The sequence below is a fragment of the Meriones unguiculatus genome, chromosome 7 (genome assembly GCF_030254825.1).
Source record: "Meriones unguiculatus strain TT.TT164.6M chromosome 7, Bangor_MerUng_6.1, whole genome shotgun sequence".
In the NCBI taxonomy this organism is placed as follows: domain Eukaryota; kingdom Metazoa; phylum Chordata; class Mammalia; order Rodentia; family Muridae; genus Meriones; species Meriones unguiculatus.
The window spans coordinates 17,436,513-17,463,891 of NC_083355.1; the positions used below are offsets into that span (position 1 = coordinate 17,436,513).

Sequence of the window (27,379 nt, forward strand, 5' to 3'; positions counted from 1 at the left end):
AGTGGAGACTGACACTTTCTCTTGGGCAACAGTGAAATTCTGCCATGGTGGAGGAGGAGCTGGTCCTATGTCCAGAGCCGAACACAAAGAGGAAAGGCAGATGGCGTTCAGGTCCATTGAGGGATGAGATGCTTCACAGCCTCACTCAACATACAGCCGAAGAAAGGCCCTTTTTATGTTTTGTTTTGTCACAGTGTCTCATGAATCCTAGGCTGGACTCAGACTCCCTCGGGACTCACATCGTCTTAGAGGGAGGGAAGCAGCTTCCTTTCAAAGGCCTGGAAAGCGCTACACATCAGCACCTTTTAATTCCTGAGCCTGTGTGGCTGGCTCCCACTCCACAGTCTTTCTGGCCGGATCTAGTCATATCCCAGCTTTTAGCATCTGCTTAGACACCCTGTTCTGGTATTCAGCAGCTCCTGTCATTACTCAAAACAGTCTTTTGTCACCTCTCTGAGCTGTTGTTAGTACTGTGATACCTTCTGCCATGTCAAAGCTGTCTGTCACTCCATACCTGCAAATAGCTCATTCTGAACCCTCATTAGCAAGCAAGATTCACTCTGACGAAAATCTCAGTACAGTTACAGGTTTGTCAACAAGCTTTTGTTTCACAGCACCTTCCGAGGGTTAGCAATTTCAGTGTTCTGTGTGTGTGTGTGTCCCTAAGCCACCCTTCCACCTCTCCCCACCCTCACTCCACCCCCAGGTCGTGAACACACGCACACAGTGACAACCGGTGCATTTGAAGGAGGAGAGTTTGCTGCCACGTCAACATAGGCAGAAGACATAGACTCTGCAGAGCCCGGTGCAGTTTTAATGGATTAAGCTGAATTTGTGTGCTTTACAGATTTACTTCCGTTATTTTTATTTATGCATATGTGAGAATGAACTGAATGGAGGTGTCAGTTCCCAAAATACAGATTCTGTGGGCTGGTTGCTGTGGGTGCTGGGAACCAAACTCGGGTCCTCTGGAAGAGCAGCAAGTGCTCTTAACCACTGACCCCCTCTCTAGCCCTAAGACGGCCTGAGACGGGGATATGTGTAGTCTTGGCTGAACTGGAACTCACTATGTAAACCAGGTTGGCTTTGAACTTGCAGCAGTCCTCCTGCCCCTGTCTCATGAGTCCTGGGATTACTGGACAGTGGCAGCAGGCCGTGCCCCATCCCTGATGCACCCCTGTTAATGTGGATATTCCCAGAATCCCAGAGTAACCTATTCTTGCTTGACAGAGACCACATGGCCAGGTTTGTAGAGCTAGGGACTCAAAGAGGCTCCTGTAGAGCTGAGAGTGACAGCCTTTCCCCCAATCTTTGTCACGCTGTCTGGGGAAGTGAAATTTCAAATACCCTCACATTTGTACTTTTCTTAGCCCATGCAGATTACTAAGACATCCCTCTCCAATGCTCTAATACTACAAGCGGTGAACAACTCCTTTAAGATCTAGGATTGAAACCCCTCCTGCAGCCCCTGCTGAGGCAAACACAGACAGCGCTGTGTGACTGGCCTGTCTATCGTGCATGGCTGTCCACTGACCTTTGAAGCCGTGGTCCATGTCTCCTTCCTGGTCTTGGAGCAGAGTGTAGCCCCCAGCATGATCTTCCATTGTGTCAAACTCCTGTCGGGGTTCAGCCATACTGCTTCAAAGCCTGGAGGAAAATAAAGCAAGAGAGTTACAGGTGGATGTCACACCCGGAGATTTGGCTTCTTAGGGTAGTGGGATTGGGCACAAGGAGAGAGGCACCCTTCCCCCCAAGGCACAGTAGAAGGGCCTCAGTTTCCTCATTCCCATCCAGCACACTGATGCCCATTCTCATTGAGAGTCCAACATCTCTGCCAAAAGCACGTGACATTTCAGTCTCCTGTTGTCTGCCATCGAATTAGCTCATATCCAGAACCACTAGATGAGGCAGTTGGCTTATGGTCATTTCCTACTCTTTCTACATCATTGAGATGAGAAGTGCTGTTGACTGGTAAGTAGTTCAGTGGTTATGGAGGGGAGGTGATTTTGGGCCCCTCTCCCCAGGAAAGGAGGCTGGGGGAAGTGAGTGGCTGCTTTGTTCACTGCCAACTGACTACAAACCTAACTCTCTGAACTCCTGGGCTCAAGGGATCCTATTGTTTCACCTCCCAAACGGTTGGGAATATGGCCCGCCCAGCCCGGCTATCGGTTAGTGAACACCGGAACCCAGGGCCCTGTGAGTGCTGAGCAGCTATCTTTCATCAGTAAGCCACACCCCTACGTCTACCCCAATCCCAGATCCTGGCTCTGATTCTTGAACTCTTATTGTTTTCTGAGACAGGTAGCTCAGGCTGGCCTCAGACTAGCTACACATCCGAAGACGGCCTAGAAATTCCATCTCCCAAGTGGTTTACATAGACTAGGCACCACCATGCCTTGTTTATGCAGTACTGAGAGTGGAACCCAGACAGCAAGCAGTCAACCGAGCCATAGTCCAAGCCCCCAGACAGCAAATATGGGCACAAAGTCAAGGGGGCTTTTGCAGAGTGGACCACTGTCCCTTTGGACATAGGTTGAGTTCTGCTGTGCACTCAGACAGGAAAATTGGCCCCTGCTGCCGCCGCCGCCGCCGCCGCCATCTCCCTCCTCCGGCCCCTGCACGTCCACCCAGCCAGGGATGAATGGAGGGAAATGCGGGGCACGGCAGTGTCTGGAGGAGGGCCAAGTGGTTGGTTTAGACTTTGCTCACCGACAGGGACAGCACCAAAGAGGCGCCCTAAGGTGAACTTGGCAGCAATGTGCAGTGTTAATGGAGTGCCTGCTGGCGTGGAGGCAATAGCCGTGGCCCTGGGGGAGAGCTCAAAGGCCGGAACCTGAGGATGGGTAGAGGAGGTGGAAAGGAAGGTGTAGGCTCGAGAAACGTAGCTTGGACCATGGTAGATTGGCTTTCAAAGTCAGACTGCAGTCAGCCAGGGGATTAGAACCCACACGTGTACCAGAGGCAGGGGCTTGGATGGCTGGGCAAAGAGGGGTAGGGTAAAGGGACACCATGGGGACTGGGGAAGGGGCTGGACAACAGGGCAGTTCTATTTGCAGATCACTACTTGAGAAAAGATGCCCCTTCTCCATTGCTGCACTTTCCTGACTGGCGATTCATTTCCTGCCGCCTTAATTGGGTTTATACTGCTGTGATGAAAAAAAAAAAAAAGGGTTTATGTCACCTTACAACTTTCAGGTCCCGAGTCATGGAGGGAGGTCAGGGCAGGAGCTCAAGGCAGCAACCTGAAGGCAGGAGGCCATGGAGGGGTGCTGCTTACTTGCTTGCTCTTCATGGCTTGCTCAGCCTCCTGGTTTCTTTTATAACTCAGGACCGCCAGCCCAGTGGTGGCACTGCCCGCAGCTAGGTGCACCCATGCCAATCATTAATCAATACCCCCACAGGCTTGCCTGCCAGCACTCTAATGGAGGTGTCTCATCAATTAGGGTTCCTCTTCCCAGATAACTGAGTTTGTGTCAACACCAACATCCGGGACACAGTAAGCCCCAGGGAATTTTTCTGCCTCCTGCTTTGATTTCCATTAAAATCCCATTTCCCCCACGGGTCTTTGTTTTTATGGATGTTTTCAATACGGAGGTAGTCCACTCGTTACTTTATTGGTGTGAGTGTGTCTGCCCCTGCGCATGTGTGTGCGCACTCGGGAGGGTGCCTGTGCACATATGTGAATGTGTAAGTGGAGGCCTGAGGTCTATTTTAGGTGTTGCTCCTCAGGCACCATCCACCTCTCTCTCACTTTCTTTTTTTTTCTTTTTCTTTTTTTAGGACAGGTTCTCACTATGTAGCCCTGGGTGTCCCAGAACTCACTATGCAGACCAGGCTGGCTTCGAACTCACAGAGATCCACCTGCCTCTGCCTCCTGAGTGCTGGGATTAAAGGCGTGCACCACCGTGCCCTGCTTATTTTATTAAGTTTATTTTCTATTTAATCGTTGTGTGTATGAGCGTGCACGTGTGCACTTGCCCGTGTGAATGCCACTCACGTGTGCTTAGGGGCCTCATCATATGGTGGAGCTGAGAGGACAGCCTTGGCAGTCCATCTCTTTTCACCCCCGCATTTGAGAGAGGCGCTCTTCTTTTCTTACTTTCCCTCTCTCTTATTTTTGTCCTGCTGTGCACACCAGACTCCGACCTCCCAGCCCGGTCCGTCTCCATCTCTCAGTTTGCTGCAGAGGCACTGTGGGCTCTGGTGTCTGCTTCATGTGGTTTCTAGGGATTGGAACTCGGGTCCTGACGCTTGTTCAACAAACACTTTATGCCCCGAGCCGTCTTCTCAGTCCTTCATTTTACTTTTGAGAGACAGGTGAGACTCGAACTCTTAGCTGCCCGAGTGCAGGATTACAGGTTTGTATCACAGGACCTGTCTGTTCTCCAGTACATTTTCTTTCTTTCTTTCTTTTAATTTATTTTTATTTTTTCTATTTTTTTTCTTTCTTTTAAAAAATTATTATTTTTTAGGCAGTCTTTTTTTAAAAAAGATTTTATTTATTATGTATACAATGTTCTGTCTGCATGTACACCTGCAGGCCAGAAGAGGGTACCAGATCTCATTATAGATATGAGCCACCACATGGTTGCTGGGATGTGAACTCAGGACCTCTGGAAGAACAGCCGGTGCTCTGAGCCATCTCTCCAGCCCTGAATGCCTGAGTGTGTGTGTGTATGTATCAGTGTTTTGCTTGCTTGTATGTCTGTGTGAGCTGGAGAGCCAAGAGTCACTCTTGCATTTGGGTGATGGATGCTTTTCCTTTTAGGCCTGGGGATGATGGCTCAGGGTGTGTCTGATGCTCAGTTGCCTCATTCAACCCACTCACACACCACCATCCATGCTATGGTCTGCTCCTGTGATCCCTCTGCCCCTTCGTGTACCCCGCCCTCTGGGCAGGGCTAGAGGGCCAGACACAGCCTACGGAAGCAGGGTGAATTGCAGGGTCTGTGCAGAAATTAAATCATCCTTAAAAACACAGGTTACTATTCACTACGTAGAATAAATAAACTGTGCACATCTCAAGGGCCACTATTTCCCTTTGTGGGGGAATAGGAAAAACTGTGTAAGTAAGTAAGTCCTGGGAGGCCAGGTGCCCTTACAATCCTGCTCCTTCTTTACGCCCTCCATGGCTGGGCTAGGTCAGCTGGGGTCTCAGGACAAGCCAAGACGGGTATGTAGCTCCGTGGTAGAACACTAGGCTAGCCCCGAGTTCCCACTGCAGCATAGGAAAGGTGGAAAGAAGGGTGGAGAAGAGGAAAGGAGGGAGCGGTGAGGAGAAGGTTCTTGAGGGTCCACTGGACCAAAACCTCAGAACTGGTCCCTGGAGAGCAGGAGGCAGTTCCCCTTTCCCCAGCACTATGACTGATGACACAGGGGTAGAAGAGGCTCATGGGCATCTGCCTGGGTTGATGCCTCAAGAGCCCCAAGACCTGGCACTGCCAAAGAGGGGAGTTACTGTGTGCTCCTCAACCCTTTCAGATAAGAACAGCCATCCTCACCCTATCAGACACATTTCCCAGACCTTTGGAGGCCTGGGAATGAAGCCCCAGGACCTTCTGTCCCCAAAAAATAGCAACTTTCCAGGCTGAAAGACATCGGTTCCTTTGTCTTCTGTAACAGCGCATTTGACAGCTCAGGTGGCCCTCTAGAGCATCAGGAGGTGGACAAGAAAACCCTCAGCAACTGCCACCGCATCCGCCCCTCTGGAGCTCTCTCAGGGACCTGTCTGCTCTCTTGAACATGTCTGCCATGACAGGCCTCTGAGCTCTACGGAAACCTTTAAGGTGAGCAGGGCGGGAATCGCAGATAGGCGAGCTAACAGGGACCTGACATGCTGGTAAGACGCTTGAGTCTATGGAAGACTTGACTGGCTAATGCCCTCTGGGAGCAAGGTTCCCAGTGGTGCTGGGGCCTGGGGCCTGAGTGCCACCCGGCGCTGCGACGTGCGCAAGTCTACAAACGCCAATTAGCGGTTCCCTTGTGGTGAGAAACGTTGCCGGCTGCAGAAGGAAGCACTGGTCTTTTCCAACTCCCAGATCTTCAGCCTTCTTCCCAGGGGAGAATGGAACCTCCCAGCCTCCCTGGAAGGCAGGCTGCCCTACTTTGGGACGTTTCTTACTTGAGAAGAAGCTACAGTAGGTTTCCTTCAGGCTGGTCTGGGCTCTGTGACAGCGCGGCGAGTGCCCTGCGAGACTATGACCCTAGCAGCTTCCTGCGTGCGGGTGGACCGCGGTGCCCGGGGCGGCGCGGGGTGGGGTTTTCGGCAGCGCTCAGGAGTCGCTAGGGGGCGCCCGACGCCAGACCCGGGATCAGCTCGGACACAGGCGCTGTGACTCAGCGGATCTGCTGCCACCAGCCAGGTTCCGCTCCAAAGGAGGATTGTCCTCACCCGCCTCGGGTTAAAAACACCAACTGGATAATAGGGATGGCCGCATTTGCTTTGTGAATGTATTGAAAACACGCACGACATCTACTGCATGGTAATTGTGTTCGTAAAGTGGCTGGGTTTCTTTTTTGTTTTTGGCTGTTGTTATTTTATTTTATTTATTGGTTTTTCAAGACAGGGTTTCTCTGTAGCCCTGGCTGTCCTGGACTCTCTTTGTAGACCAGGCTGGCTTCCCAGAGATCCGCCTGCCTCTGCTTTCCCGAGTGATTACAGGTGTGTGCCACAGCAACTGGCTTGTTGTTCTTTTTAAAAAACAAAAAATTCCTACCTTGGAGTGGTTACATACAACTTAAACCCCAGCATTTGGGAGGCATAAGCAGGCAGATCTCCATGAGCTCAAAGCCAGCCTGGGGCAACATACAAACATCCATACATACGTGTCTCAACAGACTCCATCCCCACAAAGAAACCCATTAAGTCAAAAATAGATACCAGGCAGATATGCTGAAAAGCAAGTATATATTAAGAGTTCCAGATAACCTCCCAATGGGCTTTGCCCTCAAGGGTTATTTTTGACTACAGCACTCGGAAATAAGGCCAGCCTGGACTACATAGTAAGGTCAAATCTCAGCCCCAGTCAAAGGCTGGGGCTGGAGAGATGGCTCAGAGGTTAAGAGCACTGGTTGCTCTTCCAGAGGTGCTGAGTTCAATTCCCAGCAACCACATGGTGGCTCACAGCCATCTATAATGAGATCTGGTGCCCCCTTCTGGCCTGCAGGCAGAACACTGTGTACAAAATAAATACATCATTAAAAAAAAATCAAGGTTGGACAGGCTCAGTGCTTAAGAGCAGCAGAGGTCCCAGGTTTGGTTCCCAGCACCCACATGGTGGCTCCCAACCACAGGCAACTCCAGTGCCGTTTTCTGACCCCGGTGGACACCAGGCTTGCACTGTGGTACAGTGTGTCCATGCAGGTGAAGCACCTATCCACAGACAGTAAGAAATCTTTAAAAAGAGGCTATTTTTTTTTTTTTTTTGGCTTGTGCCCCCTATCTTTCCTCTGCTTCTGTTCTGTCCTTCTCTGTTCTGTTCCCTTTGATCTGCCAGGGTCTGTAGGCAGGAAGCGGGATTCTCCTAAGGACAGGAAACCATGTTTCAAAAGCTTCCTGGTATTGGTTTATTTAATTCCTACGGCAGACGATTGCTGCGCCTGTTCCCACAGGTGGCCCAGAAAGATCAATTTGTCGCAGCCACAAAAGAAAGTATGTAAGAGAACCAGGGCTCGAAAACCAGTACGTGGGAGATGGAGGGAATTCCAGGCCATCCTCAGCCGCGTGTCAAGTTTGAGGCCATCCTGGGCTACAAGGAGGATCTCCTCGTATTTGTACTCCTTACTGCAAGTGCCTGTGGTCCCGTTCTTCCACTTTTCCATACAAAGGCTGCTTAAGGAGCTGGCAACCCTGCTTTCCACGGGAGCCAAGGCAGCGAGGATAGCCCTCCTGTCAGGACACAGAAGAGCCAGGGGATCAGGCTGCAGCTAAAGGGCAAGATCATCCTCCAGGGTTTAAATGCATGCCTTCCTGAAGCAGGGTCCTGGCGCCTCAGAAGTCACACATCCTTACTCGTTTCTCTAGCCAGGCGGGTGGGGAAGACAGCGTCACGGGCCCCTGAGCTCATGGTCATACCACGTTGGGGTTTACCACAGAACGTCCTAGAACCAAGCAATAGTGGGCCCAGGTGTCAAGCAGAACGGCCAAATTAACTGTGAGAAAACCACGTACACGGAGGAGACTCATGTCGGTGAGGAGCTCGGATGCTTCTGAGCCTCCATCAAAAGAGAGAACAATCAGCGTTTGTGTGAAAAGATGAATGGAAGTCGCTTCAGAGAGAAGGTGGTGCTGCTGTGTGCGCATAGATGTCATGGCTGATGTCAGCTGGCGATGTCCATCAGTGTAGAGAAGTCACATGGGCCTGAGAGGACAGTCTTGGCGTTTTTTAAAATATCTTGCTATATAGCCCAGGCTAGTTTTGAACACCCCCCACCTATGCCTTCCCCTTGTTAGGATTAGAGGTGTGCATCACTATGCCTGGTTAGAATTCTGTTGTTTTTGTTTGTTTGTTTGTTTCCCTCCAAGACAGGGTTTCTCTGTCTTGTAGCTTTGGCTGTCCTGGACTCACTTTGTAGACTAGGCTGTACTCACAAAAGATCTGCCTGCCTCTGCCTCTGCATCCTGAGTGCTGGGATCATGGCTGTGTGTCACCGTGCCCAGTTTACAGTTCTGGCTTTAAGCAAGTTACTGGGGATTTTGTTTGCTTGTTTGTACTAAGATGCTCTGTAACTCCTGCTATGACCAAATAGTTTGGCCTTAAAGGTGGGGCATGCTTGTGCTCTCAGCACTTAGGATGCAGAGGCAGGTGGAGCTCTAGGAGTTCAAGGCAAACGTGGTCTACTTAATAAGACCTTGTCTCAACTTTCCCTCTGCCCTCCACCCCCACCAAGAATAAATGCTGTAATGATAATAAAAGCATTAAAGAATAAATTCTGTAGTTGTCCTCTATTCTCCCTTGCTGAGGCTTTGCTTGTTGGTTTAGTGTAATTGCTCTGGCACTGAGACACACCCCCAGACCCAAGTCATTTTAGGGCAGGAGCTGTCACTTAAAATATCCTAATGGGTAGAGATGGGTTCCTGAGCCTCTGTCTGGTTCAAGGAACACCAATGTTTCTGTTAGCACTTTCAGACTGAGTCCCTTGAACTCAGAGCCCCAAATGGATAAGAGAAGCTTTCTTTAAAAAAAAAAAATTACTTATTTATCTTTGTTTTATTTGCATTAGCATGAAGGTGTCAGATCCTTTGGAATGGGCATTACAGACAGTGGTGAGCTGCCATGTGGGTGCTGAGAATTGAACCCCAGTCCTTTGGAAGAGCAGAAAGTGCTCTTAACCAATGAGCCATCCCTCCAGCCCCAAGAGAAGCTCTTATAGCCTCCACTGTCTTTTGAGACAATCTCTTATAGGTTGCCCAGGTTGGCCTTGAACTCGAGATCCTCTTGCCTCAGTCTCCCAAGTGCTGGAATTACAGGCGAGACCTACCACGCCTGCCTCACAGCTGCCCTCTTCGTGGGCTGTGCACACTTTCCTTCAATAAGAGTGAATAATTCCACAGCCAGGTACTGTTTGAGCATGTTGCCTCTTCTGCCCTTAAATCACATCGCTCTCGGTCTGACGCTGGGTCCTCGGAGCCTCAAGAAGCCTCTTGAGGCCACGGTGTAGGAGGAGTTGCTCCAGCCACAGGTCTGTAAGGCACACAGGTCGTCTTGGGTCCATGTTGCAGGTAGAAAGAAGGAAGGCCCAGAACCTCAAGTGGACCCAGCATAGGAGATAAAAGTTAGGCAAGTGCCGGGTGTTCAGCCATGGATAGGGTGGTCCTAATTAGAGCAGGGGCTGTGGGTGGGCCGGGGAGGCATCTGGACACCAAGACTGACTATCCTCTCACCATGAATGGCCGTCACGCCCCGAAACAGTTTTGAGGCCTAAGGAGCACCCTTGGATGATTGGGGAAGAGCACTGAGTGCTCCTCCCTTGGCCTATTCCCAGCCGTCTGTCCGTCCACCTGGCCATGTGTGTATGTGTGTGTGTGTCCTGTGTGTGTTCATTTTTGTCTAACTGCAGGCATACACATACCACACTGTGCATGTAGAGGTTAGGGAGCGACCTTGGGTGCCAGTCCTCACCTTCTTCCTTGTGGTTTACCACTGCAGATGCCAGGCTAGCTGACTCGCCAGCTCTTGGGGTCTCTGCTCCCTGCCTCCTGTCTCACCAGGATTACAGACACTCACGTGACAGTGTCCCACTGCACATAGGGGTTCGAATTCAGGTCCTCATGCTTGAACCTTCTCCTCAGCCCTCACCTGCCTCTCTGAAGGTGGCTGGACGCGTGCAGCCTCTCCTCTTTATGGCAGGAGCTTAAGGGGCTCGCAGGAGAGCCCGGAGGACCCCTTTTGTGGCTTCCCTTCGAACCATATTCCCCTGAAGCCAGACCTCAGGATCTGAGTCGCCCTCTTTGTGTCAAGCCTCTCTGCACTGGGAAGTCCTCCAACCTCACCCACCTCCTCCCAGAATGCAGCGGGTCCATCTAACTAGGGTGAATTGGTGGCCGACTCTCCAAGCTTGTGGCTTTGGGGTCTGAGTCTCCCTGAGGGGGATTCTCCGTTCACACCTCTCCCCAGACTTGGCTAGACAGGGCGCCAGTGTGGAGTCAAAAGCCAGGTCTACGTCAGCTGGGGAAGCGGCCAGGGGGAGGGGTGGGGGGTCACCCACCCTGTCCACACTGCGGGGTCTTAATGTGTAACAGGGCACAGCTGCTGCCGTGCACGGTGGCTGTGAGTGTGACTGAAATACTGCGGGTGGAAGGTGGCACGAGTGGCTGCACGCCTGGACCCCGAAGAGACCTGTCGCCGTGACATGTGGGTGCTGGATAAGGGGGCTCCAGGAAAGAGGGTTAACCTGAGGTCTGCTTAGATGGAGGTGAGAGAAGGCAGCCCTGGAGAGGGTGGGTTGGCTGGAGGGGAGGGGAGGAGAGGGGAAGAAAGGGGGAGGGAAGGGGAGAGGAGAGGAGGGGAGAAGAGGGGGAAGGGGAGGAGAAGGGGGAACCCCTTCAGCAGAGGGAGAGTGAAGGAAAGCCCCAGGGGAAGGTCCAGCTCCTCACTCCTAGCGCAGTCCTTGGGTGAGTACTGGGAAGCACAGGCAGATCTGGGGGGATAGATGGAGCCTGGAACTTTCCCCTGGAGAGCCTCAGCTTGCTGGGGACCTGCCCACAGCAGCGGGGGAGGCAAGAGTTTGAAAGGCCATGGGGAACAGGCCGAAATTGGCTCTTTCTGCAAAGACGTCTCATTAGCCGGGGACAACAAGGAAGCCGGGGGAAGGAAGAGGAGAACTGGGGAAGGGAAGGGGGCAATTTTTTTTTAGCTGTGTCCATTCCTATATTTTGAGTCTGAGGACGTGTCCTGAGGGGTGTGGGGGAGGGGCCGGTGTGAGGAGCACCCTCTAACCAGCAGTTGTCTCTCAGTAATGAATGACCTGAACTTGGAAGCGCAGAAAATAAACAACGGCCACGAACAAACACACAAACAAAATGCCGCCCTGGGTCACGGACAGTGAGGTTTGACTCTATCTCCAGTGGAGGGGCGGGGACGGGGGCATCACTATGCAGCCTAGGCTGGCTTTGAACCCTTGATCCCCCTTCCCGAGCCTCGTAAGTGCTCTGAGTACAGACGTGTGCCACCATAGTTGGTTGCTCCAGCCCTTCCGTGTGGTGGCAGCAGGGACTGAGTTCACAACAGGGCAGGGTGGAGCCTGCCTTGACCGCCTGGATCCTCCGTTACCAGCTGTGTGACCCTGGGCCAACTACTCAGCCTCAGCTGTGTATAAGTCGTGGGGGTTAAACAACTGACACACGTGCTTTAAAAGCTACACAAGGGCCCTCTCTGTTAATTATCAAAGCTTTATCACTCAGTCAGTTGAACCTTTATGGTGCAGTTGTGTTTTCAGACCAAACAGCTTCTCAGGGAAAATGCCCCCACACATCCCAGATCCTTGCATGGGACAGGTTTGCTTCAGCTTCTGGTATAATAATATCTACCTCAGGCTGCCCTTGCAGAAGCCCCTGGAGTTTTATAGGATTGGGAGCCTACCAGGGGAGAAGCACCCGTCAGCAAAAGGAAGATTGTGTGAGCCGCCAGCTCTCTCTAAAGGCTCTTGTTTGAAAATACCCAGGGCACGTGGTGGCCCCTGGCCCTCCCGATGCAGCCTCTGGCCAGGCAGGGCAGATGGCGGACCCTGTGAGATCATCCCCTGGTCCCGTGACACCCCGGGGACTACGCCAAAACCCTGTCCTGGCACACCCTTCCTGAAGGCAACCGCTTTGTGGGAGGGGTGAGGGGCCTGTAAAGGCCCCCCGCAAGAGCAAAGAGCAACAGTAGAAATTATTCATGAATATCACTTTTACAGAGAGAGCATCTGTGAATGCAGACAAAAATCCTCAGGCTGCAGGAAGAACAAGCATGTTTTCAAAAGTACAGCAGGGGGATGCCCCCTTGGGAGACATCCCCTTGTAGACACCCCCTTGGGGGACATTCCCACAGGAGAAGCCCCTGTGAGTGTGTCCTTGTGAGAGTGCGTTTTTTTCCTTACTGCAGTTGTTTTCAAACATCTGCCATATTGACAGCTGACAAAGAGCAATAAACACACTCTCATTTGGGCAAAACAAAAACATGCTTGCTCCAGAGTCCAGCCCAGGGAGGACGGGCTGGCACTGCAGGCCGGGACCACTTAGAGTGGACACAGCAGAAATCTGGGTCAGAGAGAGAGAGAGGGAGAGAGAGAGAGAGAGAGAGGAGGCCTGGGCACACATGTAGGTTCTGGGCCTCAAGAACACCCTGTTGAAGCAGCCGTCTTGCTGGATGCCAAGTGTCCACTGTGCAGCAGAAAGACCCACAGAGAGCCTGGAGGGGAGTTACGTCCAGAAACAGGAAGGCTGCTGGTGGGGGTGGGGTGGGGGAGGGGAGAGGGCTACAGGGAAAGAGAGGAGGGAAGAAGGGAATGAGAAAAAAGTCCGAAGAAAACATGTCACTGGGGTGGAAGAAAGAGAGACAGCACAGGAGCTCGTGTGTGTGTTTGTGCATACATGTGAACATATGTGTATGTGTATGCATGTTTACGTGTGTATGTGTAGGTGTACCGTGTGCACATAAGCTTAGCAAGAAGGAAAGCCAGTCAATGAGGATTATGGTCATGTCAATCTGTACCTCTACTCTGGGTCTTTTTTTTTTTTTTTTTAGGATTTATTTATTATCTAAACAACATTCTGCCTGCACACCAGATCTTACTATAGATGATTATGAGCCACCATGTGGTTGCTGGGAATTGAACTCAGGACCTTTGGAAGAACAGCAAGTGCTCTTAACCTCTGAGCCATCTCTCCAGCCCTACTCTGGGTCTTTGAATGTTACAGGGGTCACTAGCAAAGCCCTACACGGGTGGGTGGGCTGGGTCCATGCTTCTAATACCAGCACCTGGGCAGAATTATTGAACGTTCAAGGCTAGCCTGGGCTACACAGGGAGCTCCTGTCTCAAAAATAAATAAATAAATAAATAAATAAATAAAGAAGAGGAAGAAAGGAGAGAAAGAGGAGGCTGTTTTCAAAAGTCACTTAAGGGCCAGATGTGGTGGCTCATGACTAATCCCAGCACTGAGGTGGGGCAGACATAGAGACAGGTCTGTGAGTTCAAGGCCAGCCTTGTCCCCGATCTACATAGTGAATTTCAGGACAGCCAGGGTACATAATGAGACCCTGTCAAAAATAAATAAATAAATAAATAAATAAATAAATATAGCAGCAAAGCACCCCAAATCAAAAGCTGCATAACAGGCATGACATTAAATTTATTTATTTTCTTTGGTCATGTCCAAAAATAGAGAAGACCTTTGAGCTTGGGCCCCAGCTGGGACTCCCAGGTGGCCTGCAGAGTCCGGTGCTGGTTGGCTTCTGCTTCCCCATCTCCAGTCTCCTAGCAGGACCTTCTGACCCCATAGGGTGAAAAGAATTCACCCCAGGGAATGGCCTGTACACGGGTTTCCCTGCTGCCAATCTGATTTGGCACAAACCTTGTCGCTGAGGAAATCTTGTCTGTGTGGAACTGTCAAGGTGGCTTGGCCATTGTTTGTACAATCTCAGGATTATTATTGGGGGGTGGGAATCCCAGAGGGCAGGGCATCGGTGGAACGTGAGCTGCCGCCCACCAGAGAGCAGAGGCAGACAGGACAAAGGCCCTGCCAACGGATACCTTCCCGGGCGGGTGGGCCTCGGGACTGGCAGAGCAACCATCCCTGCACAGAGGGGCACGCGCCACGAGCTGGGTTGACGCGTTAAAGCAGAGTGTTGGTGAACAGGGAAGGGCAGGTGATCATGTGTGAGGAGACCAGTTAGCTGCCAGGGAAGGTGCAGGGCGGGTTTCAGAAGGCCCTCCCCCCACCCTCACTGCCCTGCTAGGCTGCAGAGGAAGCTGAGGGGCGTCGGATCCGTGTGTCAATCACCACACTCTTACTGCAGAAGAGTTCCATAGTTGCTCTCCCTGGTCCTGCTCCCTTCCCGGGAGGACTGGGCTGGAGACACAGGCAGGAATCACTGACTTGATGTCTTCCACCAGACACTGTTGACCCCGCCACACCACACCTCTGCTTTCCCACCGGCCGCAAGCATCTTAAGGACAGAGGCTCCTGAATGAATTATTTTGAACGACTGGAAACCATTCGGGACTTCTGCCCCGGGGCAGGCACTCGATCAATGAGCGGGAGAGTGGAAGAGAAGGCGCACTCCACACGCCCCTCCTGTGTCTCACTTCCAGGCCTGCATATGCTACACACAAGCTTTACTGAGGTGGAAGACAGAGACAGAGGGGTGGGGCAGGAAAGAGAATATATTGGAGGGACCCAGATGAGAAAGAGATGAGAGGCCCAAAGAATGGTGAACGTCTGCGCCAGCTTCAGGGGACCAGCTTCCCAAGGACCGCAGAAGCCAGAGACTGTGCCAGGCCTTCGAGCTTAAGTTAACAAAGGATGAAGAGAGAGAGCGTCACTCTCACGTTTGGGCTCAGAGGCTGTCGGGGAGTCCTGTAGATCCCAGATTCCTTTGCCACGTCCTGGTTCCAAAATTAGTACTAGAGGCTCCTGCAGGCTCACCCCTGACCACTGCTCCAGGCAGGTCGTGGGCCAGGAGCACTGTCAGGTTACATAATGAAGCCTTGAAGAGGCCCTGACCTTGTGAACAGAAGGAGAACGGAGGAGGGAAGAGCGGAGTTGGGGCAGGCTACCCAAGGGAGGCCACATGCCTGCTGACCGCTGGGAGGAGGGAAGGTCTCCTAGGAGGGGGCAAGGCCAGAGCATCAGCTGCTGACCTTCCCCGGGGAGGTCACCCTGTGAGGCAGGCTTGATAACCCAGACATAGCCAAGTGCTTGCCCTTGCTCTTCCCAACCGTTAACCCACAATGGTTAAACTCAAAGGAGGGAAAACTCGAGATGAGATAGCCTCAGGCCCAGGGTCCACCTTCTCTGTGGAAGGAAAGAGGAAAAGAGGCCAAGCAAGACGTGAGGAGTGGCCCAGCCAGTGAGCCACAAAGGGAAAATAAGAAGCTGGTTTCTGCTCTGTGCCAGTCCTGGTTGGCAGCTGCCTATGCTTCTGAGAATCGTGTGCCACGGTGTCACGCTCGCCATAGTGAGCCTGGGTCTACCTGGTCTGTGGCCAGTAAACACAGACCAGGAATTGCTGTGACACACAGTCTTAGTCGAATGGCTGATGACATCATCCGGGCAACTGTCCAACTAAGGTTCTCTTTCTTTTTAAAGATTTATTAATTATGTGTACAGTACTCTGTACTGCATGTATGCCTACACGCCAGAAGAGGGCGCCAGATCGCACTATAAGTGGTTGTGAGCCATCTTGTGGTTGTTGGGAATTGAACTCAGGACCTTTGGAAGAGCAGCCAGTGCTTCTGAGCCATCTCTCCAGCCCCAACTAAGGTTTTCTTAAACTTTATTTTACTTATCATTATCATCATGGGTGTGTGTGTATGCATGTGTATGTATGTGTCTGCATGTGTATATGTGTGTGTGCATGTGTCTGTATATGGGTAGACACCTGCATGTGGAAATCAGAGGACAACTTTGTGGTCGTTTTGCTTTTCACCTTTTGTGGACTCTGGGGACCCAACTGGTATCCTCAAGCTTCTGTGACCAGTACTTTATCCCACTGGGCCATCTTTGTTTGTTTTTTTTTTTTTTAAATTTTATTTATTTATTATATACATAATGTTCTACACACATGCACACCTCCACACCAGAAGAAGGCACCAGATCTTATGGTTGGGAGCCACCATGTGGTTGCTGGGAATTGAACTCAGGACCTCTGGAAGAGCAGCCAGTACTCTTAACCTCTGAGCCATCGCTCCAGCCCTCTTTGTTTGTTTTTTTGAGACAGGGTTTCTCTGTGTACCTCTGGCTGTCCTGAACCAGGCTAGCCTTGAACTCAGAGATCCACCTGCCTCTGCCTCCCTCCTAACTACTGGGAATAAAGGTGTATGCTACCACTGCCTGGCTTCTTCTGGGCCATCTTATCTGTCCCAACTAAGGTTTCTTAAAATTAAATTTAAACCCCAATATATACCACTCTCTGAGAATAGAACAAAATAAATATCACTTAGATTCAATGAGCCTTTTTTTTTTTTTGTTTCATCTATTTATTTATTTATTTGAGATAGACTTTTCTCTGTGTAGCCTTGGCTCTCCTGGAATTTACTCCGTAGACCAGGCTGGCCTCAGACTCATAGAGATCTGCCTGCCTCTGCCTCCCCAGAGTTGGGATTAAAGGTGTGTGCCATCACCTGGCTCCAGTGAGCCATTAAAAACAAAACAAAACAAAACAAAACTCATTTTAAAATATGAGTGCTCACCAGTGATCATAAGTGAACCGAAAAAAGCCACCAGTGCAAGGCCTGATAGTGACATCACTTCTGCTATGAGAAGCCTGTTAGAACTTTAGCTCATGGGCTGGAGAGATGGCTCAGTGGTTAAGAGTACTGTCTGTTCTTTCAGAGGTCCTGAGTTCAATTCCCAGCAACCACATGGTGGCTCACAGACATCTCTCACTCAAGTTCCAGGGGGCCCAACACCCTTTTTCTGCCCCGTCTGGACACCAGGCATGCACATGGTGTGCAGACATACATGCAGGCAAAACTAAAAATGCACATAAAGTAAAAATAAATAAACCTTAAAAAAATAGCTCACAACAATCCCTTGTGTCTTTCTTCTCAAACCTAGCATTATTGCTTATCAGTTTTTAGAAGTTAGTGTAACAGAAAAATCCACTGAAAATATTTTAACATGCAAAGATGCTCAGAACATCAAGAACTAGAACCCAGGGCATCTTCCTCCTTCCAGAAGGAAGGGCATGCGGTCTCAGGCTTGGTGGAAGGGTGCTGCTTCCTCTGAACAAAAGGCATTTAGTGTTAGAGTCCCCAGTTCCTAGAGCCCAGCCCTAGGAACGGTGACCCAGCTATGTCACAATCCACCTTCAACTCTCCAACAACAAGGTCTGGGCTGCACTGTGGGGAACAAATAGTTCCCCCAGGACAAGTAATAAAGGGGTGGACTCCAGAGTTCAAAACAGCAAAAACAGACAACCAAAACTCAGGAAAAAAGACAAGCAACCCCCGCCTTCCAAAACCAAAATGCCGAACCACATGATTAAAAGCCGGTCAGCTTGCTTTCAGCGTTACAGACCAGCAGCCTTTGGGGCTAAGATGCCCCTCCTGGCAGAAGTACTTTCCCAGTCTAAGATTCAGACAATTGGCGCCATCTCTATTGAGTTCACACACATGTAAGGTCCAGATGAGCATCTCAAAGACGTCGTTCTTTAACACACTTTGTTTTTCTCATGGAAGTTATCTGGAGCACTCCCAACTCCGTGGTCAGCACCGGCAGACCTGGAGTCAGATGCGTACCTGTTTGCTCAAGAGTGAGATCTGAGCCTCAGGAGTTCCAGATGCTGGGAGCAGGGGCCTCTCCCCGGAGAGACCCCTGGCCCCTGCCTTCAAGCAGCAGATTCCTGACTTGAACAAGAGCACAGAAATAAAGATGGAGAGACAGAAGGCCACTGCCTGTGACCCGCTGGAGGTTTCACTTGCTTAAGTATGTGAAAGAAGAGCCAGGCGCAGTGGGACACGCAGGAGGTGGGGGTTATTTTTGAAAGGAATACAGAGGAGAGGGCTGTTAAAGCGAAGGTTAGCTCTGGGCAGCTAACGACTCGGCGTGTCACTGTTCTGTAGGATGGCGTGAGTTACGGGGCAGCCCTGCTTCAGCACCCAGCAGGTCTCAGCGGCCAGCGGCCCCCAGGAGAATGAAGAGAGACGAGACGCTCCTAGTTCATCAGGAGCTTATTGCCCACACGCGTTCCTCTAGACACTGCCTCCCGCAGCAGCCACAGACAGAGAATTCAAGAAGGCAAAACTCAGCAGTGTGAAAGCTGGTCCAGGCTCCCCAGGACCAGGATATGAAACCCAAGCAGGGCCCATGGAGGATGAACAACCCTGGCAGGCTGTGGCCTTTGCTTGGTCCCGGAAACAGAAGCAGCAGCCAGTGTATGGTCCCTGCAGCCGTGACCTACTTCTTTGGTCTGCTGGCAGGGACCAGGCAGCCATGACAAAGCAGAAATAGGTGCATTTGGAATTGTCGTGGGATCGTTTCTAAACAACAGTTATCACATTCTGGGGATGAAAGTCATAGGTAGAAGAGCCTCACTTTCCTGCTTTGTGACACGCTGGCATGAATGAAAATAAGAACCTGCGAACATCTCAGTTTCCTCTCCTTTAGTTTTGAATTTATCTATCTGTCTGTCTGTCTGTCTGTCTGTCTACATTCATCTGTTTAAGCATGTGTGTATGCACATGCCTTGACACAACATGTGAAGGTCAGAAGACAATCCGTAGGAGTCGGTTCTCTCCCTCCACCTTGTGGGATTGGGAGACTGAAGTCAAGTAGTCAGGCTTGGTGGCTAGATCCACTGAGCCTTCTCACGATCCCTTCCTTAGTCCTTAGCACCAGAACAAATTCTACAGGTGTGTAAACCCCTCCTGAGAGCACCAGACCTCAGCCATACCGGACTTAGCTTGTTAGAGGTGGCTTCCTTGGGAACGGAGCATTGTGGTCGGCTGCCTGGGAGCCTGTGCTTCAAGGGGTCTATTAAAGGTAAACAATGGCCAGGTCACCTGGCCATTCGCAATGCTGTGGACATGAATATACCCCAGAACACTCTATCCTTGAGAATTAAGGGCCTAGAGTGCAGGTGGGGAGACTAACAAGGAAAGAGGGGAGGTTTAAGTAGGATTAAAAAAACAATGAGGTTTTGGTTTTGCTTTGGGGTGAGGGTAATATTTATTGAGCTCTTCCTGTATTTTCCCTAAGTAGGTCACAAGCCTGGTCAGGTTTGGAGAAAAGTTCCCTGGGGAAGTGACATTTGTGCTGAGACCCAAAGGATGCGGAGGAAAGGGAGGCAGGAGGAAGGGACAGTCCATGCAGAGGGGCTAGCCCAGGGGAGCAAACGTTTTAAGGAGTCAAAGGAAGATACAGCCGGCGGTGCACTGGGCATGTGAAGCCACTTCAGCTGGGGGCTTGCTTTTTACTGAGGCATCTACCTGGCTCTGCTGGCAACTACAGGTGGTTTTGGGAGACAGGCAAAGCCCAGGCTTCTCTGGGTTCTTTCGAAGAGGGTGGCCATGTTGGAAGTATCCGGGATGTCTCAGCAAACATCTATCTGGAGCTGGGCCTGGCGTTGTAGGCCTGAGATCCCAGCTACTTCAGAGGCTGAGGCAGGAGGATCAAAAGTTCAAGGCCAGCCTGGGCTACATAAGGAGGCCAAGGCCAGCCTGGGCAACTTAGTGAGACCTTGTCTTAAAATGAAAATAATAAAAAAGGACTAGAGATAAGGCTCAATGGTGGAGTGCCTACCTAACATGTGTAAGGCCCTGGGTTCAAGACCTGGTACAGAAAGTAAACAACCCCCACCCCACCTCACCACCACAAGCAAAGGAAAAGGAGAGGGCTAAAAAAAAATGAGTGAAGGAGGTGCTTTACTTAGTCAAAGATGAGGATTGCTTACATAACTTATTTACTTACTAACTAACTTTATTTATTTATTTATTTTGGTTTTTCAAGACAGGGTTTCTCTGTAGGTAGCCCTGGAACTTGCTTTGTAGACAGGGATGGCCTTGAACTCACACAGATCTGGCCGCCTCTGCCCCCTGAGTGCTGGGATTAAAGGACTGCACCACTGTCACTCAGTTTATTCTTTAATTATCAACACCTTTGGGATTTTAATTACGTGTATGTGTGCCTGCATGCACGTGTGTACTGTGACACACGTGTGGAGGTCACAGGACACCCTTCAGGGGTTGGTTATCTCGGTCCACTATGGGTTCTGAGGATTGAACTGGGGTTATTAGGTTTGGGTTTGCATTTGAGTAGCAATAACCACTGAACCATCTCGCCAGCCCAAGGGGGAATTACTTAAAGTTTAATAAATACTGGCAGGGAGGCAGCAGAGAAGAAAATAGAAATAGAAAAGGGGAAAGAGAAATCTAAACAAGGGTTGTGAGACAGAGGAGAGGCCGTGAGAGGCAAGGGGCAGGATCTGAGGCTCGGGGTGGGAGGCTGGGCCACGGAGCAGGCAGGCTGCGGAGGAGCATGCATCAGCAGGTGGTGTACTCTGCTGAGTCGGCGCCTCCCAGCCGCAGACCAGGACCTCCTGTCCCGAAGGTCAGTGGAGCGAAACACCTGTACCCTGGAAGTGTGGACATTGGACAGCCACAGCCCAAGAGTTCCTACCCCCAACACGTAAGGCTCATCGACACTCCATGAATTAAACTGTCAAACTATACCGGCTCAATTTCCATTGTGACAAAAAGGGCAAAGGGCTGGCTGGTACTCCTTCCCCCAAGTATCCATTTTGGAACCTTTCAAACCGACAGAAGAATTGCCCAAATAATACAAAGAATAGCACAGGCCCAGGATTCAGTCTCATCTACCGCTAAAGGGGCCATATGTCAGCCGTCACTATTTAGGTATATACCTATATAATGCTATGTATGTAATCAAGTGCATATGTGCAACATGAATATTCATATTCACATTTTCTCCTGAACTATGTGAGGATCATCTACTTACACATTCCTCTGGGAGGAAGGATCTTTCTTCCTCAGCCTGGGAAGTGGGCAAGGCATAGAGAGAATGCAGAGAAATTTCCCTTCAAAGAAAGAGTCTACTTTCTACAGAGCCTTTGAACCTCTCATGTGATACACAGGGTGAATGTGCCAGGCTGGGCATGGTGGCACACATCTTTAACCCCAGCACTTGGGAGACAGAGGCAGGCAGATCTCTGTGAGTTTGAGACCAGCCTGGTTTACACAGTGTGTTCCAGGACAGCCAAGGCTACATAGAGACCCTGTCTCACCAACCAAACCAAACCAAACCAGACTGAGCATCCCAGAGCTGAAATCTAGAACTTGAAATGCTCAAAATCCAAACCTTAAAAAAACAAACAAACCCCAAACTATGTATTTATTTACTTATTTACTTTTGTGTAATAAATATGTCTGTGAATGCACACATGTGCACAGGCCAGAAGAGGGCACTATTTGATATCACTCTCTGCCTATTCCTTTGAGGCAGGATCTCTCCCGGAACCTGGAACTCACATTTTACAGGCTAGGCTGGAAGGTAGCAAGCCCCAGAGATCCTCCTATCCTCATTCTGCTAAGAGCTGGGCTTACGGCATGCTTGGGATGCCTAGTTTGTTATGTGAGTGCTGGGATCTGACCTCCAGTCTTTATGATTGTGCAGCAAACGTTCTTAACCACTGAGCCACCCCTCCACAGAGTTTCTGAAGTCCAAAACTTCTTGATGCTCCAAAAATTTGGATTTCTGAGCATTTGTGATTTAGGACTTTGGGATCAAGAATATTTAAATGGTATTCTAAACAAGTACTCCTCTCCTTCCCCAACAACTCCCCAAACTAAAACACTCCTAGTCCCAAGCATTTCAGGCAATCATTGGGGGTGAGATCAACCTGTATGAGTCCATTGTCATTTATAGATTGGTCGCCATTTTGTTTGTTTTGAGACAGGGTCTCACTATGTAGCTCACATTGGCTTTGACTTTAAAGTCTTCTTGCCTCGTTGAGACTCTATGTCGGGGTAACAGGCACAATTACTTTCTAAAAGACCCTTTCATCCGATGATTTTATATTAGGAGACATGATCTCACTCTTATGCAGGCTGGCCCAAACCCTTGGGGTCAAGTGATCCACTTGTCGTAGCTTATGGAGTAGCTGGCCCTACAGATATACACAAGTGGACTGTTTTAACTCCAATTTTAAACTCTGTATTTTAAAAGTAACATGTACCTATATTATGAAGGATAGAGACAGAATGTCACTACCAATGGAGACATTCTGATTAATCTATCTATCTATCTATCTATCTATCTATCTATCTATCTATCCATCTATCTATCTATCTATCTATCTGGACAGGGTCTTACCATGTATCCTAAGCTGGACTTGAACCTGCATTGATCTTCCTGCCTTGGTCTTCCATGTGCTGGGACTACAGATATATACCCCTACACCCAGCTTTTCCTGTACATTCTGAAACAGTTTAGATTGCGCTGGAGGGCTGGAGAGATGGCCCAGAATTAAGAGCACTCACAGCTCTTGCACAGCCTGCGTTTGGTTTCCTGAATCCACAGTGGCTGATGACCATCTGTGGTCTCCACTTCCACGGGATCTGACGTGCTCTTTCAGTCTTCTGTGGGCAGCAGGTACATGTGGTACATATAAACACATGCAGGTAAATACTCATATACATACATGCATATATATATATACTAAAAATAAGTAAGTTTTAACAAATTCCACGGACACAATTTTTCTAATGGCTGTGTACTACACTATCTTCTAAAGGTCAAAGTGTAGTTTGTCTGAGATTTTCTACCATCAGTAACAGTTCAACAAACGTCTTCATCTAAAAGCCATCATTTGTGCCCATAGTTTCTATGTAGCTTAGGCTGGCCTACAACGTCAGACCTTCCTGCCCGAAACATCAGAGCACTGGGATGACGGGCATGTGTCACCCTGTCTGACTCTCATATGAACTTTTTCTCCTAGCCTCAGATGACTTCCTTCCAATTTGCCCATACTTCCTGCACTGTGTGGGCACCTGCTTGAACAAATGTTGCCCTTTGGAGTGGAGACTGAGCTTGAGATGACTGAGGAGGGGGAGAGGTGTGGTCCTGGAGCACAGAAGCTACACAAATCCTCTTCCCGTGGAAACACAGGGGGAAGAGGTTCAGGGACCACTGACCCCAGAATGGGAGCCAGGCCTCCCATTCTGCCTGGCTCTTAAACACTCAAGAAATGCTCGAAGCATGAGTCTTCGTATTGCCATCACTCTGTCTGATGGAGGAGGCAAGAGGTGGGGAGGTAAAAACAGGCAGGTGGACTCGGGGAGGGCGGGAAGCAAGCCAGCCTCCATCCATGCTCAGGCATCAAGGGCTCTTCCTTGTGAGAGACAAGTCTCAGCCCCATTCATCTCCCAGTATAGCCACAGAGACATAGGAGGGACAGAGTGGGTGTGCCTGCATCCGCTCCCTCTGCCGGGAGAACGGCATCTTCACAGGGAGGGAGTGACAGTCCCAAGGGACGCTGGGCTTCTGCTGACCGACAGCATCGCTCCTGTCAGGAGCCGGCTCCAGCTAGAGAGGAGTGTCAGTGTCCTGTCCCCATGGATTGCAGGGTAAAGCATGACCATCCCATTGGGGTGGTGTTGGGAGAAGCTTTACCAGGAGGCTGCAGATGGTGGACACCAGCCAGGGATGATGGAGTTGTGTTCCAGTTTACCACCTGGGGCTGAGGCGGCCTCCTCTTCCTACACAGAGGAACCAGCCTCACACCCAAGGCAGAAACAGCTACAAAGCTTGGTGAGACCCAGACCACGGAGGGCTTGGGGAATGCATGCAGAAGATGCTTAAGGATCTTCTCTTTCTATTTCATCACCTATATAGCTGCTATGCCACGCAAAGTTATACACCAAGGATTTACACTGTCCTTAATTCACTACCCTCCCTCCAAAACCCATCGTCTCTATCTTACAGAGGAGGCACAGAAAGGTTGAATGACCCATCCAGGCTCACACAGTCGTGACCCTTGAACCCCCACCCTGCCGTGTGCATGAAAAATCTCCCTGCCTTCTCAATGAAACTCCAGTACAGAGGTCCTTAGGGCACATAACGCCCACTGGGGTGGGAATGGAGTCTGTCTCCTCACTGGTCCGTGTTATTTAGGAAGCGATTGATGACAAAGCACTGAACAGTGCATAGGTAAGATAGCTGGTGGCTGAGCACATGAGGGCCTGACTGTGGAGGACACAGGTCACCTTCACGGGAGCACCCAGAGCCATGAGGACTCTGAAGGCTGAATGTCCCCAGGGTATCTTACTGTGGCTTAGATCAAGAGTAAACCCACCATGAAGGGGCCATTGTGGTCCTGGCCATGACCATTCCAGGCTTGGGGGGAGGGGAAGGGCTCCTGTCCCCGTGAGCTCCCCAAACCTCCTCTGGACCCCAATTCCCTTGTTTTCCGGATGGTCTAGCTCTCTGAATTCCTGGAGACTTCCAGAGGGAAGGGGTTTGTCTCAGCCACTTCAGAATTCATAGCCCCCAGCAGCAGCCATCAGATGGAGGGGGAGTCAGGGCATTTATGGTAATCCTGCTCCGACAGGGTCCCCATGCTCAAGTCCTCTCAGCACCCTGCAGAGGGAGACCCCACTATACCTCTCCATAGGGCACCCTTGGGGTGTGGCTCAGGGTCGTCTGGTTAATGAGCAGCGGAGAGGGATATTTGGGGCGAGTTATGAGAGGGGTTTCATCACTGAGTATAGCTCCCTGGAGCTGCCAGTGGCCCTTGCTCTCTGACTTGCCCTCCTGCCCCCTTCCTTACAGTCTTACTTGTCTCAGGAAGTTCTACCTGCTGTCTGCCTATAGTGCTCCCTTCTGATGAAGTCCAAATCAAACATCCCGGGAGCATAGTAATTTCCCTAGTTTAGTTGCCAACGTCTGAAAAAGGGATTTTTTTCCCCCAGATGATCTCACTTTGTAGCTCCAGCTGAGTTGAGGTCTGGAACTCAAAATACAACCCTCTCACTTACAGAAATCCACCTGCCTCTGCCTCCCAAGTGATGGGATTAAAGGTGTGCACCACCACACCTCAGGACAAGGATTTTTGATGGCAGCAGCTATTACATGTGTGTGTGTGTATACAGACCAGGGTATACAAGTGGAGGTCGGAGGGTTACTGGGAGCTGGTTCTCTCTTTCCACCACTCTGCCATGTGGGTTGTGAACTGAGGCTGCCCGACCTGGCAGCAGGTGCCATTACCCGCTGAGCCATCTTGCCAGCTCTGATGGGAGTATAGTTTCCTGAGATGCCAGCGTTGGTGGCAGCGGGGAGAGGGATCCACAGCAGCAGCAATTGCAAGGGGCAGTAGGTGGCATGCTGCGCCACTGAGCTTTTCACACCATCTCCTGGCTAATGAGGAGTGTGCTGTCACCTGCCACTGTGGACAGTGTGGTACCCTTAGCCTTCCCTCAGCCGCCGAGCCTCTCCACCGAAAGCTGTCCTGCCCTGTCGGCTGGGAGCCGGACCTCTTGGCTCTCAAAGCCCGTGTGCAGGGGGAGAATGCTAAGCAGCCACTGGACTCTGGCTAAGCCGGGTTTGTTTGAGGACATGCTCACAGCAACCGTCAGGGCCTCGGGCCAGGCATGGCGTTCGTCGGCAAGGACAATGGCTTCTGGAACGTCCCCACTGCTGGCTCTGCAGCAGGACTTCCACAGGTAAGGACGCCGGAAAGGAACACTCACTCCTGACGGAAATCCAGGTGTGCTGTCACAAGTCTATAATCCCATCGCTTGGGAGATGGAGGCAGGAGGCTCGGGAGCTCCAGGCCAGCATCGGTCTGCATGAGACCCAATCTCAAACTAAAACAACAAAGAGATGGCTCGTTGCTTAAGAACACTTGGTATTTTTTTTGCAGAGGACCCAGGTTCGATTCCCAGCACCCCACATGGTGGCTCACAACAATCCGTAATGCCAGTTCCAAGGTTTTCCATTCTGTCTTCTGGCCTCCTCAGGCACTAGGCATGAGTGTGGTGCACAGACTCATGAGTGTACATGCATGCAACAAAACACTTAATACCTAAAATAAAATAAATAAATCTAAAGCATTCTATTTTTTTTTAAGATAAAACAACAAAAACAAGCAAACACTGGAGAAAGACATATAAGTCTTGATTCAAGCCAGGCGGTGGTGGCACACACCTGTTATCCCAGCACTGGGGGAGGCAGACACAGGCAGAGCTCTGTGAATTCGAGGCCACTCTGGTCTATAAGCCAGTCCAGGACAGCCAAGGCTACACAGGGAAACCCTGTCTGGGAAAAGAAAGAAAAGAAAATAAAAGAAAAGAGTATTGATTCAATGTTTTCAGTTTCTAACTCAACTACTAGGACAAATAAAGGGACATTATCAGCAAACTTTAGCCTAAAAGTTCAGGGAGGGGAACGGAGTAAAAATCTCCTCAGTCAGATTTCCTTGGATTTGCATTGAGCAGTGTCTCTGTCCCGCTATGGGGAAAGCTGTGTGATGTCTTCGATGATGCGAGGTGTGAGGTGGTGCTGGATAGCGCCAGGTAGGGCTCAGCTGCACACACACCAGTCAGTGTCTAGAATCCTTCTCCCTGCCGCTACTCTTGCCTGGGCCCAACAGCTGGGCTCTGCAGCAGGCCTGGCTGTCTTGTGGATTTCAGGTGTGTTCTCTCTCTATAGGTCACAGATGAGAGGGGTGTGTGTAGCGTGCCTGTGGTATTCCAATGCACAGGAAGGCAACCATACAGCCACACTGTTCCCACCAGACCGCTGCAGTCTGGGAAGGGTCAAGGGTAAATGCTAGGCCACTAGTAAGTGGGCCAGACAGAGAGTCCACAGGGAGGGAGGGGAGACAAGCTCTCAGGAAGCAACACGGAAAGAAAGACGAAGCAGCCCCTGCAGTGCCCAGTGAGGATGCTATGGGCTAAGGGCCCATGGGAAGGTTATCTAGCCACCGTGGGTCTCAGTTTTCCTAATGGGGGTGAGGGGAGGCGGACAGAATCTGCAAACACACTGGTACAAACACATCATGATGAGGAAATGAGGTGAGCCAGGAATGTACCAGCTGTTTTATGCTCGGTGGCCACCCCCATATCTCCAAATAGAAACTCCAAAAATGGACCTGGGACTTGTACCATGTGTGTGGCCAGCCCAGGGGTCTGAGCATGAAGGGACATGGGGAGAGCATCA

General features: G+C 50.6%; 1 protein-coding gene across 23 annotated transcripts in view; it reads right to left on the reverse strand.

The window, feature by feature from the left end:
- Mapt (microtubule associated protein tau) overlaps nt 1–27,379 on the reverse strand; it is an 89,390-nt gene that overhangs the window by 43,286 nt on the left and 18,725 nt on the right. For all 23 annotated transcript variants that reach the window (XM_060386585.1, XM_060386573.1, XM_060386577.1 and 20 more), the window contains exon 2: nt 1,535–1,647. In XM_060386585.1, the coding sequence (XP_060242568.1) occupies nt 1,535–1,634 (100 nt within the window). In that variant the 5' untranslated portion in view covers nt 1,635–1,647. The remainder of the gene's footprint in view (nt 1–1,534; nt 1,648–27,379) is intronic.